Genomic DNA, 15,737 nt, shown 5'->3' with positions numbered 1-15,737 from the left:
GGAACATGATTATTATGGGTATTTGGGTTCCCATGGTACCCAAAATGTCCTGATTTCTGAAGCTTCTACTTAAGGAGCTCCCATTTTCTTTTGATATGATTGCTGCTGGGAAAAAAAGGCTCATTTTCCACCTAAGTTCCTGAAAAATGCTTCCCAACTCCTCTTTTACCTACAGTTCGTGCTGGATCCAACCTTAGTGCAGTAGATATGAGACATTATATTCAACTTCTGGATTGAAAACCCTTCTAATTAATGTTTCCTTCTTTCCCTTGAGTCAGGAAAAACAAACATTACCAAAAAAGTGATGTTTTCTTCAAGAGACTGAATTCTCATCCAGAAGACCCCCATGTGTTATAAAAATTTACAACTTCAAACCCTCAAATTTACATTAACCCCTATTTTTATACCAGGTCAGCAGTTATTTCACTCAAGAGTTAAACTGATTTACCCCCTAATGGCCCCAAAATTTCCTCTAGGTGTGACAATTTCCTACACCCAGGTGTCACTTGCTCAGCACGTTTGAATTCTATCTCAAAACAAATAATTTAAAAATGTGGCAACACTGTTTTGACCCTGTAAATCTGTTACCAGCAAGTTTTTACAGTGGAATTTCCTAAAAAACAAGCTTTTTAATGTGCTGTTTCTAAGTGACAAAGTGTTTTCAGTATTTAGCACAGAGAAGAAAACAATTTCAATATTTTAAAGCCCCCAAATGTGACTTTGTAGCCACAAATGGAGAGTTTGCATTTCAGCTGAAGATATTTGGATGGGTTTTTATCTGAGGCACAATTATTTCGTGCTCCTTCCTCATCATCTGGACAGCTTGGATAATAAAATACACAATTTTATTGACTTACCCTTACTTGACCAACAAAAGCATTGGCTTCCTCTTCCTGCACAGAGAGGTTTCTGGGGAGAAACATGTCAAAAACTGGTCCGTTGTCATTGACATCTGTCACCACTATATTGACAGTAGCAGTCGAAGTCTAGGCAGAAAAAGAACATTTTGAAGAAATTCTCTTTATTTTACAGCTTCCCAGGTGAGAACCCTGCTGTTACTTATCGAGCAGAATCACAGGTAAACAGATAATCCATTTTTTAAGCACATTTTTGTGAAAAGAGAAGCATTTCAAGAGTTGATTTTGAATTTTTGGAAGACAAAACAAGCTCCAGACTGACTCATACATTAGAGATGCATGAAAAATATCCCTTATCTTTTAGTTTTTATACACTTTAGTTTTTATACACAGTACTTTAAGGATTTAAGGAGTATTTGTTATGAGTAGAGAGAAAAATCTGGAAATACCAAATCTTGCCAGAATGTGAAAAGAAAATTAGTGATTTATCAATCAAAATTACACCACAGTGATGATTAACTAAGCTAAGTGGCACAATCATCTTGTATCATCCTCCTGCATCATCCTCCTCCCACCCCATCCTGATGTTCTATTTAACAACCCAATTTTAACATCCCAGGAGGTGGGAACAGCAGAACTACCTGTATTTAATATAAAATTGTTGTCATTATATTGCAAGAGTTCTCTTGTCATAATATTGCAAGGGTTCCATATTGCCAAAGTTTTGTACCACCCTTATGTTTCTCGTGGACATCTCCTCTAAGCACTAACTCTGCTGTCCTCACAGCAGCCAACTGACTCCAGTCCCCCTTTTAACAAACCGATCCACTCTTTTATAACACTCTTCTTATTGGCTACAGCTGTGGCCTGCTAAAGTCAGGCGTGCTCCTAATCCTTAATGATTAACCCAGCTGCAAGTCTTTAGGGGGTAAGATTACTTTCTATACTACCTTTATTTACCTATATTCTATTCGCCTACATAAAACATCAACAAAATATGTCTGTGTTACCTATGGAAATTTTCTCTCCCAATCCAAAAGGTGGAGAGGTGCTGGACTTGAGTCACATCCCTTTACTCTGCTCCCATAGACTGAGAGCTACAGATTAAAACCCCACACTGTTGTATTTAATAAATTATTGTGTTTAATATATTGATTTTTAAATCAATGAATCCAACTCAGTGTCTTAAAAGCTTAAATTTTGTATGTTCTGCTGCTTTGCATCAAATTCCTCTGAGGGAAGTTTGGGCCCTCTTGGGGGGCCTGGAGCATGTCCAGGGCAGGGAATGGAGCTGGGGAAGGGGCTGGAGCCCCAGGAGGGGCTGAGGGAGCTGGCAAGGGGCTGAGCCTGGAGCAAAGGAGGCTCAGGGGGCCCTTGTGGCTCTGCACAACTCCCTGCCAGGAGGGGACAGCCAGGGGGGGTCGGGCTGTGCTGCCAGGGAACAGGGACAGGACAAGGGGAAAGGGCCTCAGGCTGGGCCAGGGGAGGCTCAGCTGGGACAGCAGCAGCAATTTCTGCATGCAAAGGGTGCTCAGGCCTTGGGATAGGTTTAAAAAGGGAGGTTCAGAGCCCCCATGGCTGGCAGTGTTTAAAAAGTGAGACGATGTGGCACTTAGCAGTTGTGGTTTAGTTACAAGGTGGCGCCTGGTCACAGGGTGGACTTGATGACCTTGTAGGTTGTTTCCAACCATGCAAATTCCATGATTCCATGAAATGTTTATAACAGGACACTCCAGGAATTACACTGTGCAGATGCGACCCCAGAAGAAATCCCTTTGCTTTAGGAAGAACAAACCTGTTTGAAAGTGGCACCTCACAGGCTTCATAGGGAAACCTGCAACCATCTTCTCTTAACAAAAACCCAAAACCAGCAAAATAGAGAAACAAATTAAAAAACAAAACCAAACAAAACCCCAATCAAAAAGTCTGAATGGAGACCTGCATCTTCTGGTGCTCTGTTGGTGTTGGAATCAGCCCTTCCCAGATCCAGCTGATGTGCTTTCAGCGTCCCAAAAGCTCCCAACATCTGTATAAAATAACTCCTCACCACTTAAAAAATTCAAAAATTCAGAGGATTTTGAACCAAGACAGCACAAGGTGCTACCAGGCTGGGACCTTCTGTTTACTGAGCCCCAGTTATTTGCTAATTGTTCTTGAAACTGCCATTCCCACATCCCATTTCTAAAAGGAAAATGAACTTTCTGCCTTTTTGTCCAGGCAAAAGCCACTCCAGAATGTTTGCTCTGCTGTGATGCACACTGAATGTAAATCAGCTTTTCCAAAGGTAACTCAGCTCCATGAAATTCAGGGAAATAAACACCCTCACATTTAATAAACTGAGGCAACATGGTGTTAAATAACAATGGCTTAAGGCAGAAATTCCCATTAGGAAAAGATTTCTTTTTATTCCAGACAATTTTCATGGGCTGTGGTTGATCATCTGCAGCATTTTGTCTCCTTGAGAGGGTTTTATAAGGAAAAACGGAGGAAGGAAAAGAAATGTTTGGGATTTTTTTCCCAACTCTTGCCTAAGGATTTACAGTATTTTTCACATTCCTGGTCGTTCTTTACTCATCTTAAGCACCCTCCCTGTCAGCCAACACATGCAGGTCAGTGCTCCATTTGTCATATTTAAATTTTGACTTCTGAATTTAAAAGACAAGATTTTTGCAAAGAAATATTTTTCAAGGAAAAAAAAAAACACACCTTATTGAGATGCCAAATACTAGAATTAGTTTAGGAAATTTTGTCAAATGCTCCTCTCCCTAAACTTGCAAGTGTTTGTCAAAATAAGATTGTGTAAGAAGACCAACATTTCAAGTAAACCCTGTTTTTACATGAGTCATAGCTTAGAAAATTATCAGATGTGAATGAATTCAGAAATCACTGTAATAAGACCAATATTTCAAATAATCTTCCTTTTTTTTTAAAATCACAATTTAGCAAATAACCAACAGTGGATGAAATCACAAGGGGCATTCAAAGCAGACTCTGGGTTAGCAGCAACCCCCTGGGCTCTCTTCCTTAAAATCAGTAACAGACTCGGAGAAAAATACTTCAAAATCTCCCTATTTCACCCAAATACAGGAAACATTTGTTATCTCACTGATGTCTCAGCAATGCCCACCTTTACCATGAAGTGAGACTCACCTGTGTATCTTAGAGGGCAGCACTTCTCTCATTAACAGCAGAAAGTGCCTGGATCAAAGATAATTGACCAAAACCAATGTTTTTACATCCCCATTAGATGGCTCCAAAGATTTGTTGAAGCTCCAACCTCATATTGATGTGCTGTTCTGAAAAAAGCCCTTATTTGACAACCAGAATGAATTTCAGGGGCTTCTCCAGAACTGCAGCACAGAGCAGGGCTGGGAACAACTTCATCAGCCCTGCTGGGAAACATGGAAAAGTCACCAGACACTAAAATCCCAGACTAAATAATCCCTGCCTGTGTTCAGGGATAAACCAGAGCCTCTTTTCAGCCTGGCACTGGATCAGAACATATGGAAAAATGTGGAGACCCTGGCACAGGGCGCCCAGAGCAGCTGTGGCTGCCCCTGGATCCCTGGCAGTGCCCAAGGCCAGGCTGGACATTGGGAGCAACCTGGGACAGTGGAAGGTGTCCCTGCTCATGGCAGGGGTGGCATTGGATGGGCTTTGAGGTCACATAAAAATCATGGAATCACAATTTATGTTGGAAGGGATCCTTAAATCCCATCCAGTGTCACCCCTGTCATAGGCAGGGACACCTTCCACTGTCCCAGGGTGCTCCAGCCTGGCCTTGGGCACTGCCAGGGATCCAGGGGCAGCCACAGCTGCTGTGGGCACCCTGTGCCAGGGCCTGTCCACCCTGCCAGGAAACAATTCCTAATTCCCAATATCCCGTCCAGCCCTGCCCTCTGGCACTGGGAAACCATTCCCTCTGTCCAGGTCCTTGCAAAGAGTCTCTCTCCATCTTTCCTGGAAAATGAATCCACAATTTCCTAAACAATTATAAAAAGTCTCAGAGGTTTTTAGAGGATGCTAAAAGAGGCACAGAAACAACATAAAAAGGTCTTCACAAATATTTAAATACCCCTAAAATTCTTTAAAGAATTGGTTCCCTAAAATAATGAGATACACCTAATTCACAACCAGTTTTCCAAGGCTAGTCTTCATGCAAATCCAGCACAGGAAAGTTTGAAAACTTCTTAGCCTGGTAAAAAATGAGGCTTTTCTACAACAGAATCATCAAGCACAGTTTGGGAAGGAACCTAAAGCTACTCCTGGAAATTTAACCAGGGAAAAAGCCATCTCAGCCTCGTATCAGGCATTTCCTGTTCATTACTGGAGAAACCCTGCTAACTTCTCTTTTATAATGAACATAAATAAAAGATCCAGAGCAGCAGTTTATATCTTTCTTAGGGGCTCTCAAATATTTCTTACATAGATAATTCTTCCCTAAGCAATAATTGTAAAATTTACATCATCTGCACAAGTCCTAAGGATGCCAGGCCCTGATGAATGTTATGGATGACAAATCCGAAGGAAATTCCACTTTGTTTTTATTTTATTTGTATTCTGTCATTTAAATTGAAGTTGGGAATTGATGAGAGCATTCTATGCCTTGGAGAGGAAACATTCTTGGCTCTGATGTTGAGCAAGTTTATTAATTTGGACAAACTCTTAGACAAACCTGTCAAGTTCAGAGATAAGCAGTTTGCAAATAATACAAATGGAGGTAAAGCCTTTATTTGATCAAAAAAGAAATGGTAAATAATTCTGCTGATCTCCATATCAGGATTTATTGATATTCATCTCAAGAAAACCATATCTGAGTGGGGACAGAATTAACAATTCTATGATTCCATTTTCAGACCTTCTTTCCTTCCATGAGAAGTTTAAAAGAAGTATCTCCCAACCCTCACCAGTCTATAAAGAGGAAATTGCCAGCTGGACTGCAAAGAAATTTTGGAGAGAAGACCCTGAGGGGAAGGGAAGTGTAATTCTGTAGCTTGTCAATAATTACACTAATGAGAAAAAATCCCAATAAGCTGGAGACCAGACAAAGAGAAAAACTGTCAAAACTCCAAAATAAAGCCCAAAGGGAAAGCTCCTAAAATGAAAACGTCATACATCACAAAAGAGAACAGAAAATATGAGTATATGAACAGAAAATATGTCCATGATTTTCTCTTCATTTTCATGTGGAAAGGAAGAGAAAATCATGGACATTTAAGGAACATTGTTGACAAATATATAGCATTATCTTTCTTCTGACAAAACCACATGTATTTATTTCAAATTTCTCCCTCTGAAAGGTGAAGATAGGAATTCTTGCTTTGGAATTGCATCCAAATACACCCCAATTTGTGAACACAAATTGAGCTTGGGATGTGGTTTCTCCTTCACCTGCCACTTTGCCCATCCACAACTAAAAGCTCATTACTTGGGAAATAAAAGCATTTTCCTGCCTGCTCAGTTAATGCATCCTTAATTGTTTGTTGTGTCGGATTGTTAACGGTGACAGGTCGCATTTTCCAGGGAAAACCCATGAGCCTGTTAATGCTCCAGGTCATAACTCAGAAAAACAATTATTTGGGAAGCACAGCTGAGCATTTTAAACCATCAGGAGTATTCCAGGGAAAAGTAATGGAAAGGTGGCAGCCAGGCCACCCCATTCCATGGAAAGCCAAGGTGCTGGGTGAGGGCATAAGTGGCTCTGGATTAATTCTGATGGAATTAGCAGTGCCCCAAAGTCAAGTGGTGTCACCATGACTGTCACCACACCACATAAATCAGTTAAATCAGGCTTGAGGCTTAGAAAAGAGAAACCTCAATTACTCCATGCCACAGCACTCTTGTCAAAGCTCTCTAAGGTCTTTTGGTAATGACACAGAAAAACGATCAAGAAAAAATATCCAAAAACCTTAAATAGCAATGACATAGAAAAATGGGCAAGAAAATCAAAAAACCTTAAAAAAAACCCAAAAATTCAGGTGTATGGGACCATAGACTTTGCAAATGCAAAAATGAGCTCAAAAGACTTCTTTGATGATGATGACGGGGGTTTCTCTAAAGAATATCAGGGATCAAAAGGAAAGACAATACCACATTGTATCCTATCCTAAATTCCAGGATTTTAGGGCAGGCACAGAGCATTGGCCTGCCCTGGTGGCAGCTGTGGAGGAAGGAGGTCCATGATGAAGAATCCAGGAACTGGAAAAGAAACAGAGATATGTCTTCTCCAGCATGAGAGGAAATGACCTGGAGTTGTGCCAGGGGACGTTTAGCTTGGATATTAAAGAAAATATCTTCACCAAAAGCATTGGGAAATACTGGAACAGCTTCTCGTGAAGTGGTGGAGTCCTCACCCCTGGAAGTGTTCAAGACACGTGTGGATGTGGCACTTGAGGACATGGTAGTGGTGGAGCTGGTTGATGGTTGGCTTTGATGATCTCAGAGGTGTTTTCCAACTTTAAGGATTCTGGGACATTCAGAACTATGGGAAAGGCATTTCCAGAGGAAATGCTGCTCCCCACAAGTGTGAGGCAGGGGCTGCTGGACCCACAAGCTCATGTGGGAGGTGTCCTGCTGTTCTCCAAACTCCTGGAGACACCAAAATGGGAAGAAAAATCCATTCTAATGCATCTCCCTGGGCCAAGGAAGATCCTGTCAGGGCTGGGGATACCTGAGCCTTGCTTAGCTCCATGGAGAAAAACATCCCTGGTTTTATGAGAACAAGAGAGTCATCATGTTGAGACAGAAAGCTTCCAAAGCAGTCTGGGATAGATTTCTTCCTGAAAGCATCAACAATTTTCAAGCATGGCAACCTTTCCCAGCTGAGGTATTCCAGGATTTTACACGCTAATATTTAAAAACTTTTAATTTTGCCCCTTTGCTTTCATGTCATAATGGCTAAAAATCTTTGTTCACACAAGAGTTTGGCTGGGAAATATTGTGGATATTGAAATTCTGGAGTGCTGGCCTCAATTTCTGAACCAATATCACTGGGTGAAACTGCAAATGCTGAACTTACTCAGGTGAGTATGAAAGACCAATACAAATGTTCCCTTTTCTCCACTGTCTGAGGGCTTTTTGGGCATCTTTATGTTTGAAAGGTATGGATTAAATAACCACATTTAAATTGTCAGTCCTGAGGAACATCAGCTCCTGACACCCCCTGTGCAACTGGAACTTATCTGGGTATCCTATGACTGTTGTTTACAAAACCAAGCTGCAAAAATGTACAAATGCCAATTATTCATGGTGCAATTGAGGAGGAATGTTCTCCTGGGCTGGGTTTGTGTGGCAAGGTTCTGATAGTGGGGGCTTATAAGACTCCTGAGTCTTTGCTTATATTTTTCTTCCCTGTCCAGCTGAGGAGGGCAGGGGTAGAACAAGGTCAAGCCATCACATCTCACTGAAAAAAACCCACAACAATTACAACAAACCCCCCCCCCACACACACACACACCAGTAAAGTATTTTTCCTCTGAATGCCTTTTAAATTAAAAAAACTCCAAGCAAATACAGGAAATAAAACCCAAAAGCTGACTTTGAGTAGGTTTGACTCTAATAGCTGGTTTCATGTTGGATGGAAAGGGATCAGGTTGGATATGTTACCAGCTAAAATATGTTAATGGGATTTAAATGACATTTTACCTGCCTGGGGAATTAATTTTGGGATTTTAGGCAAACTGCAACAAGGCATCTGGTGACATCACCAGTTTTCTGTAGGCACTAATGGAACTGCTCACAAAAAGCAGAGCTGGATGACAAGCAGCAGGTGAATGAGCTTGGGGAGCAGTGGTTTTGTAATTTTAGAAATATTTTCTTTTCCTAGAAAGACACTGTTGCTAAAACAGTGCTAAAAACTAGTTGAAAAGCAAAATTGCTCTATGAAATGGCACCACTTGGACCAAGGATTTGTGTCCTCAGAAGGTTTTGGCATGGTACCAACCAGGAACTTGGAGTGAGTCCTGACCCTCCTCCAGGAGAAGCCTGTCAAACAGCAGGAGCACATCCAGAAGGGCTGCAAATCGAGGGAATTGTAAAGACACAAGGAAGCCTGGCAAATCAGTCACACCCACTGTTTCCTGGCATGGAAAAGGCCTGGAGATTAAACGGCCTGGTTGAGCTGCCTTGTTTCATCCATTTGTTTGTAAAATGAAAGCCAAGGAGCTTGTCCAGCCTTTTTTGCAATCCTGGCAAGCCCAGCTCTTAACTCTTTTCAGCTACTGGCACCAGGAGCTTTGGTCAACGGAGTCCTATTGCTGGACAATCTTAAGAAGAAATGTGCCCCACGACTGATAGAAAATATGAACTGCAGAAAGCGGCTACAGGCAGGGAAGGACAGTGACAAAAACCCCAAACCAAGCAGAGGGAACATGCTCAAGCTACAGAGTGTGCCCATGTTTCACCCTGAGAACAATGCACACACACCTGAAGCTGCAAAATTCCAGGGCAAAACATCTGGCATGAAATCACAGAGTCATGGAATCAACAAGGCTGGAAAATATCTCCAAGATTATCAAATCTGCTCTGTGACTGATCCTCACAGCACTGAGTGCCACCTCCAGCCCTTGCTTGGACACCTCCAGGGATGGGGATTCCAAAGCTCCCTGGGCATCCCCTGCTAATGGGATTGAGGGAGGAGAGGAGATGAGATAACAGAGTTCTTAAAGTGGATTTTGTTGTTACAACCAGTAACAAGAACTTCAAGAGGTACCCAACAGCTCAGTCCAGGGACAGCTCTAAAGGAGCCCTCCATGGTGTATTTTGGGTGGTTTTTCCAGAGCTGAGCTTCAAACACCATATCTCAGCTCACATACAACTATTTTTTTGCTAAGCACTGTGCCATGATTAACAGGATTTCCTTTCAAAACCCCAACTATCACCTTCAGAATGTTAGAATTAATCTGCTGGCCACTTAATCCCGGGGCAAAGCGAATGAATCTCTCTCTAGATGAAAGGAAAAGGAATGAGCTTTTCAGTCCTCTTTTTTTTTTACACCCCAGAGAGTATTTCAGGAGCGTAACACAGCCTGAACCAACTTGCAAGTCTTTAATTTACATCTTCAGATTTCCCAGCTGAGAGTTTGAGATCAAAACCACCAAACTCACAGCTGTGAGAGCAGTTCACGAAGAACAAACCCACAAAAGCTGGAACCAGGTTTTTCATGGAAAAGGTGGAGACTGTTACAATTACTCCATGTTGCCACTAAATTGTATAAAGGCTTCCTTGATATTTTTGGGTGTGTGTGTAAATTCTGAGTAAATCCTAGGTAAGAAGGCTTAGATTGTAAGATGAAGAAGCTAAAAAGAGCAGGAGAAAAAATAATAAATGAAATTTTCTTCTGCCATGATGGGCACAGCTCCAAATCTCAGAATTTTCATGATCACTCTGCAGCAATGTGTCAGACATAGCTCTGTTTCAATCTCAAATCCTTCTAGAATAGCCCATTCTTGTTATTTATTAATTATTATTGATATTATTTTAGATCTGCCCTTATACAGAAGGCCAGATGTACAGAGATTTCTCCCCCACCTGTGCTATTATTCCATGGCAGAACTGCTGCATTCACAGCAGCACAATCCAGCAGCAAACTTTCAGGAAAAATAATTCCATTGCCTCTGCCTGATCAATAAACACATATCCTTAAATAGTCTAATATTTTGTAATAGGAAAATGGAAAAAAATCACCACTTCGTTATATAAAACACAAGTGTGAGCAGCAGTTGGTGGGGCTGGTTGTGGGGTCACATATGGGTGCAAACATAGAAGACCTGGAGATAGCTCTTGACAAAAAAATTGCTATTTTTGAAAGAGAAGTGGGATTTTTCCAGATTTTTCTGAAGAGCTGGACAGTCAGTTGTGGAAAAGAGCTGGATAAAGTACAAACCACCAATAAAACTTCCACATCTGGGAGAAGGGAAGAAGAGGAGCAGGTGTTGAATAGCACAGAGAAGAAACAGAAGATGAACATCTGTGAATCCACAAACCCTTGGCTGTTAAACAATAACACAAAGCAGCAGCAAAATCCCTTTGTCCATGATCTAGGCAGAGACACACAGGCTTCACCCACACCAACCAAAGGAAAACTCCCAGATTTCAAATACGTTTGGTCGAGATCCATGGAAAACACACAATCAGACCACATGGAGGTGCCCAGTGCTGTCCAGCCCTCCAGTGAGCCCTCAGGTTTTAGCTTTTATATTTTTTCAGATTCTGTGCTGCTTTAGTGTGTGGATCTGAGCTTCATATTAAGGGATGGCAAGCTATTGGAATTTGGCAAGGAGACAAAACAATTCCTTCTCTAGCTGGGGACCAAGGACAACTGATCCAAATTTTAGACCCAAGAGCAGAAACAACATGGACTGAAGAGAGAAAATAAGAAGGATGGGACTGCATAACCAAAAGCTGTAATTGGACAATGAACTCCAATATGCAAATGGAGCAGAACTTATGAAAGTGAGACACACCATGACCCGGTGTCCATTTTGTGCCCATTTTGATTCACCTTGGGTGCAGCCCTGGCTGGGCTCTTGTGCTGCCCAAGGTGCATCCGTGGAGGAGAGCCTTTTAATAAATCCCTGCTTTATTCTTTAATTCTGCTCTAGGTCAGCCTTCCCAAGGCCCCAGCAGGACACTCACCCCGTCGGGTCTGCCGTCCGAGGCCGTGACGATGAGGATGTAGCGGTCAGTGCTCTCTCTGTCCAGCGGCTTTCCCAAGGCCAGCAGGCCAGAGCTGGCAATGAAACAACAGCAGGACACGTTAGCAGGACACTGGGAGAGGTCTGTGAGCACCTGAGCTCCATCAGCTTGCTGACAGCAAAGCTCTTCTTTGTAGGATCTTTAAGGCTTTCTGTGAGTGAAAGCCAAGAAAAGCCACGAGCCAATTCCTAATGCTCCCCACTCAGATACAGGAATAATCCTGGATTAAAACATCAACCTGTCTCAGGAGGTTTGGGTATTTAGGTTCACAATCTTTCCCTCACACCAAATTAGAATTCTTTTGCACCAGGAATTAATAAGCCCCAGGTTACTTGTGTTCCATCATTTATTGTGGGAAGTTGGCTCACCACCCTCCCTCCCTCCTGCAAGGAAAAGGATACTTTGGATTGCAAATAATAATTAATGGCTAATAATCGGTAAAATAAAGGGTGGTGGGCCAGGCACAGACCAATCTGGTGCTTGCACTTCATAATAAACCCTCTCTTTCTTACTCTATTTAAGTTGGAATTCAATTTAAGGAAAATACAGTTCTTAAACAATGCTCAAAAGGCTTTTCACTACAGGCTAAACCATAACAAGTCAGGAAATTAAAGCAAAAATTGTCCCTGCCGTTAGTCAGGAGCTGACAGGTAAAAGGGTTTTAATTAATCCCTGGCCACTCTTTTAAATGGAATCTTTCCACCTCAGTGAGTTTCTCTTACCCAAAGTGTTTTAAATAAATAAACAGTGGCCAGTGACAAAGCCCAGAGTGGATTTTGGCTCACAAAGCTCTCATTAAAGGCTGACAGCCCCTGGAAGGAGCAGCTGAAGGTGTCTGAGCACAACCCTTTTCTCTCAGCTCCTCATTCCCTGGGCTGACAAGTTCCAAGCCTGTTTTCCAAGAGTGTCCCACTTACCTCTGAGAGAGATTAAAAACTTGCTGAGGATCTCCATTCTGAATGAGGTATTTGATGGGATCACCCTCTCTATCGAAAGCCTTAGGGAAGGAAAATTGAGGATAAAATTCAGTCAGTGGCAAAGGTTTCCTCTCTTCCCTTCTATGCAGAAACTGGGGAATTAAGTTTTAGGAAAGTTTCCCACAGGGATGACACCAATCCCTGTTTCTAAAGCAACTCTGGTTATTGATGGGCTACTCAAGATAAAGCTGGAGCACATCAGAATTCCTATGCTGCACAGAAATGACAATATCCTGGATGCAGGATAATAATTGCTATTAATTATTATTAATTATCTAATTATCAAATTACAGCTACATCCAGCAGCATGAGTATGAAATTCAGGTTTTAATCATTTACTTCTATTTTTCTGCAGCTCCACACTGATTAAACTGAACTTTCAGTTTCCTTTCTTCCCATTCTTCACTTCCATTTTCTATCAAGATCCCACTTTCTGTTATTTTATTAGAATCCCAATCTTTGGCTGATGCTCCAGTGAGTTCCAACTGCAGCTGGATAAAGTACAAATCATTCACCCCACTCACCCTCCCCAATAATTTGCTTTTTGGGGGTTGAAGATCAGGGTAAGGCCTTTAAGAACAGACATTAACAGCACCAAAATGAATATATTCCACCTATTAGGTTTAAAAAAAATCCTTCAAAAATTGAATAAATTATTTTTGATGCCTCTCCTGGTGCCACCTGAGTCCATTTCTTCTGGTCTAGAAGAGAAGAGGCCAACACCCCCTACCTTGCTCCTGTCAAGTTATTTCTGTGGGCCACAATCAAAGGCTGCATAGCTTTGAGCTGATCACCTAATAAAAAGCAGTTTTTGACATAAAACCCCATGAAAAATAAAAAAAAACCCAACTTAAACACCCTTCAAAATTAAGAACAGAAGCACAAACCATTTAAATGTGCAGGCAGAGCAGGGAATGCAGTAAGAAAACAACTTGGCTTAGCCAAATAAAAAAGAGGGGCTAAGTCAGATGGAAGGGATCAGCACAAAGAAAGAGCAAGAAAAACTGGATGGGGACACAGCCAGAAGTCAAGGCAAAACAGGAATAGAAACAGAAGAGAACACAAAGGACAACAAAGAAACGTTTAAGTTACAGAAGGAACCTGAGGAGTGGTTTGGAAAGCAGAAGGGATGATGTTGAGAAGGGCAGACACGTAAAACTGCCCCTGTTCCAGCTCCAAAATAAATTAATTGGGGTAAAACTTCAGCTGAGAGCTGGGCAAGAGTCAGGAAGAGATGATATTCATAAACAGAGCATCTTTTCTGACATTGAGTCAGCTGCTGGAATTCAAGCCTGGTGAAGTCCATTCTGGTGTATACAAGGGCTGAAGCAATCTCAAAGCCATAGAGATTGGCCCAAAAAAAAAAAATTTTTTTCTTTTTGGGCTCTCCCAGAGGATTAAAATGCTGGAAGGCAAACCCAAGGTCTGTCCTTCATGGAGGAATGAGCCAGGAAAACATGCACCAGGCAGGTGGAGTGCAATTCCCAGAAACTCACAAATATTCAAATTATTTGTAAGATGGATGACACAGAACTGAATTTCTTCAGCACACAAGGATACGGAAGCAAAATTTAATCTGATTTTCCAACAGGACAAGTCTCCTGAACAGGGCAGAAACTGTGGCTAGATAAAGCCAAGCCATGGTGCAAGCTTTTCCTATTGCTTGGTGGGATATTTTCCCAAGGAGTTCCAACAACAGTCTCCAAGTGGAGGGTGGGATTAAGCAAGAATTAAACCCATCATCAAAATGAAGGCCAGGCAGTAGTGGGTGGTGCTAGTACTGACTCAGTTCTGCATGGATGTGTACAGGTCTCCCAGCACTGATCAATATTCCCATCCACAACATCGATGACAGACTGGGAAAACTGTTTACAAATTCCATAGGTGGTACGGAGTGACAGGAGGTGTGGGTGGAATTTGGATCTCCTTGGCCTGAGGATATGAACAGTCAGGATGTGAGCCAGGAACGCAAAACGCTGCGAGCACGGGAGGCAGACCAGGGGAGGAGCTGGCATCTCTGGGGACTGTCCTTGCTCCTGAATCACCAGAATCCCATGGCTGCTCCTGTCTTTAGCCCTTTGTCCTCCTTTTCCCTTCCCTGCAGGGCATCCTGCCCTCCCTTCACATTAAGATGTCTCAGGGGGTATCATCATGGTCTGCATTCTCTCATAGCAAGTCAGGGGCTCTCAGAAAGCCAGAAAATCAGGCTAGCTGTAATTGATTTGATTTTCTCCTTATCCCCACAGAAAATCTTCATTAAAAAAGGGGAAAAGTTGGTTTAAAAAACTCCTGCTTTTAATCATTGCTTTTAAAAACTCCTGTAAAAGCAAAGAACACAAAGTTCTTGTGTACAGAAGAAAAGCCCCCAAGGCAAGGGAGAAGAGCAACTTATTCCTGATTTTTTCCAGATCAATGGCACAGAGCGATTCCATAAATTGGACACAACAATTCCATGTTAGCTCCTTGTTCAGCACATAACTGGACCCTGCTAACAGCCCCATTTGTTCTGCAGGCTCCCAGAAAAATGACAGCATTTGCATATTTTAATTAATAATGGTTGGCAGAACATGAAGCCATAAATGCCTCCCAGGCATGCAATAAACTCTGAGGTTTATTTACAAATTAATGCAGTGGAGATCATTTAATATTGCATTAATATCAAATGTTGTTAATTAAAACACCAGTCAAGACCAGCCGGGTGCATTAGAAAATAAATAAGGGGATAAGAAAGAAATAAAGCTCTCCATCATCAGCATAAGAAATTTTAATGGACAAGAAAAAAGTGAATTTTATTTTTCCAAAGTCTAAAGGGCAAATTTAAAGCAGCTACATTTGCATTGTTACTCACCCTAATGTTTTGCAGACCTTCAGATTTGATAATTTGGGAATACTTAAAAAGCTTTGCTGGCTCTCTCCAGGATTTTGTAACCCTCCTGCTGTATGCACAACTACCAAATTATTACTAAGAGAGAGCCATAAAAGCATAATTTCTAAACCTGCACCAGCCCAACACTGATTGGATTGATAAGACACAGGAAAAGAAACATCACTGTGAAAATTTACACATGAAAACACTTGTGCAGTATTTGAGGCCTGGTGATATTCCATATAGTCCATGGAACACAGGCAATAAAACCCAAATCTGCCTAACAGGGAATTTTGTGTTGCCTGGAAAAAGCAGCACAGGATTTCAGAAGTTTAAATATTC

The 15,737-nt window shown here is 41.8% G+C and overlaps 1 protein-coding gene across 1 annotated transcript in view; it reads right to left on the bottom strand.

The window, feature by feature from the left end:
• The window catches only part of PCDH15 (protocadherin related 15), a 311,085-nt gene that overhangs the window by 107,228 nt on the left and 188,120 nt on the right, over nucleotides 1-15,737 (bottom strand). The window contains exons 17-19 of the mRNA XM_059476704.1: nucleotides 12,470-12,549; nucleotides 11,493-11,586; nucleotides 858-986 (exon numbers count right to left, since the gene is read on the bottom strand). Coding sequence (XP_059332687.1) covers nucleotides 858-986; nucleotides 11,493-11,586; nucleotides 12,470-12,549 — 303 coding nt within the window. The remainder of the gene's footprint in view (nucleotides 1-857; nucleotides 987-11,492; nucleotides 11,587-12,469; nucleotides 12,550-15,737) is intronic.

Source organism: Ammospiza nelsoni, chromosome 8 (genome assembly GCF_027579445.1).
Source record: "Ammospiza nelsoni isolate bAmmNel1 chromosome 8, bAmmNel1.pri, whole genome shotgun sequence".
NCBI classification, from domain to species: Eukaryota; Metazoa; Chordata; class Aves; order Passeriformes; family Passerellidae; genus Ammospiza; species Ammospiza nelsoni.
The sequence above is the reverse complement of the archived record's forward strand: the minus strand, read 5'-3'. Positions and strand labels throughout refer to the sequence as shown.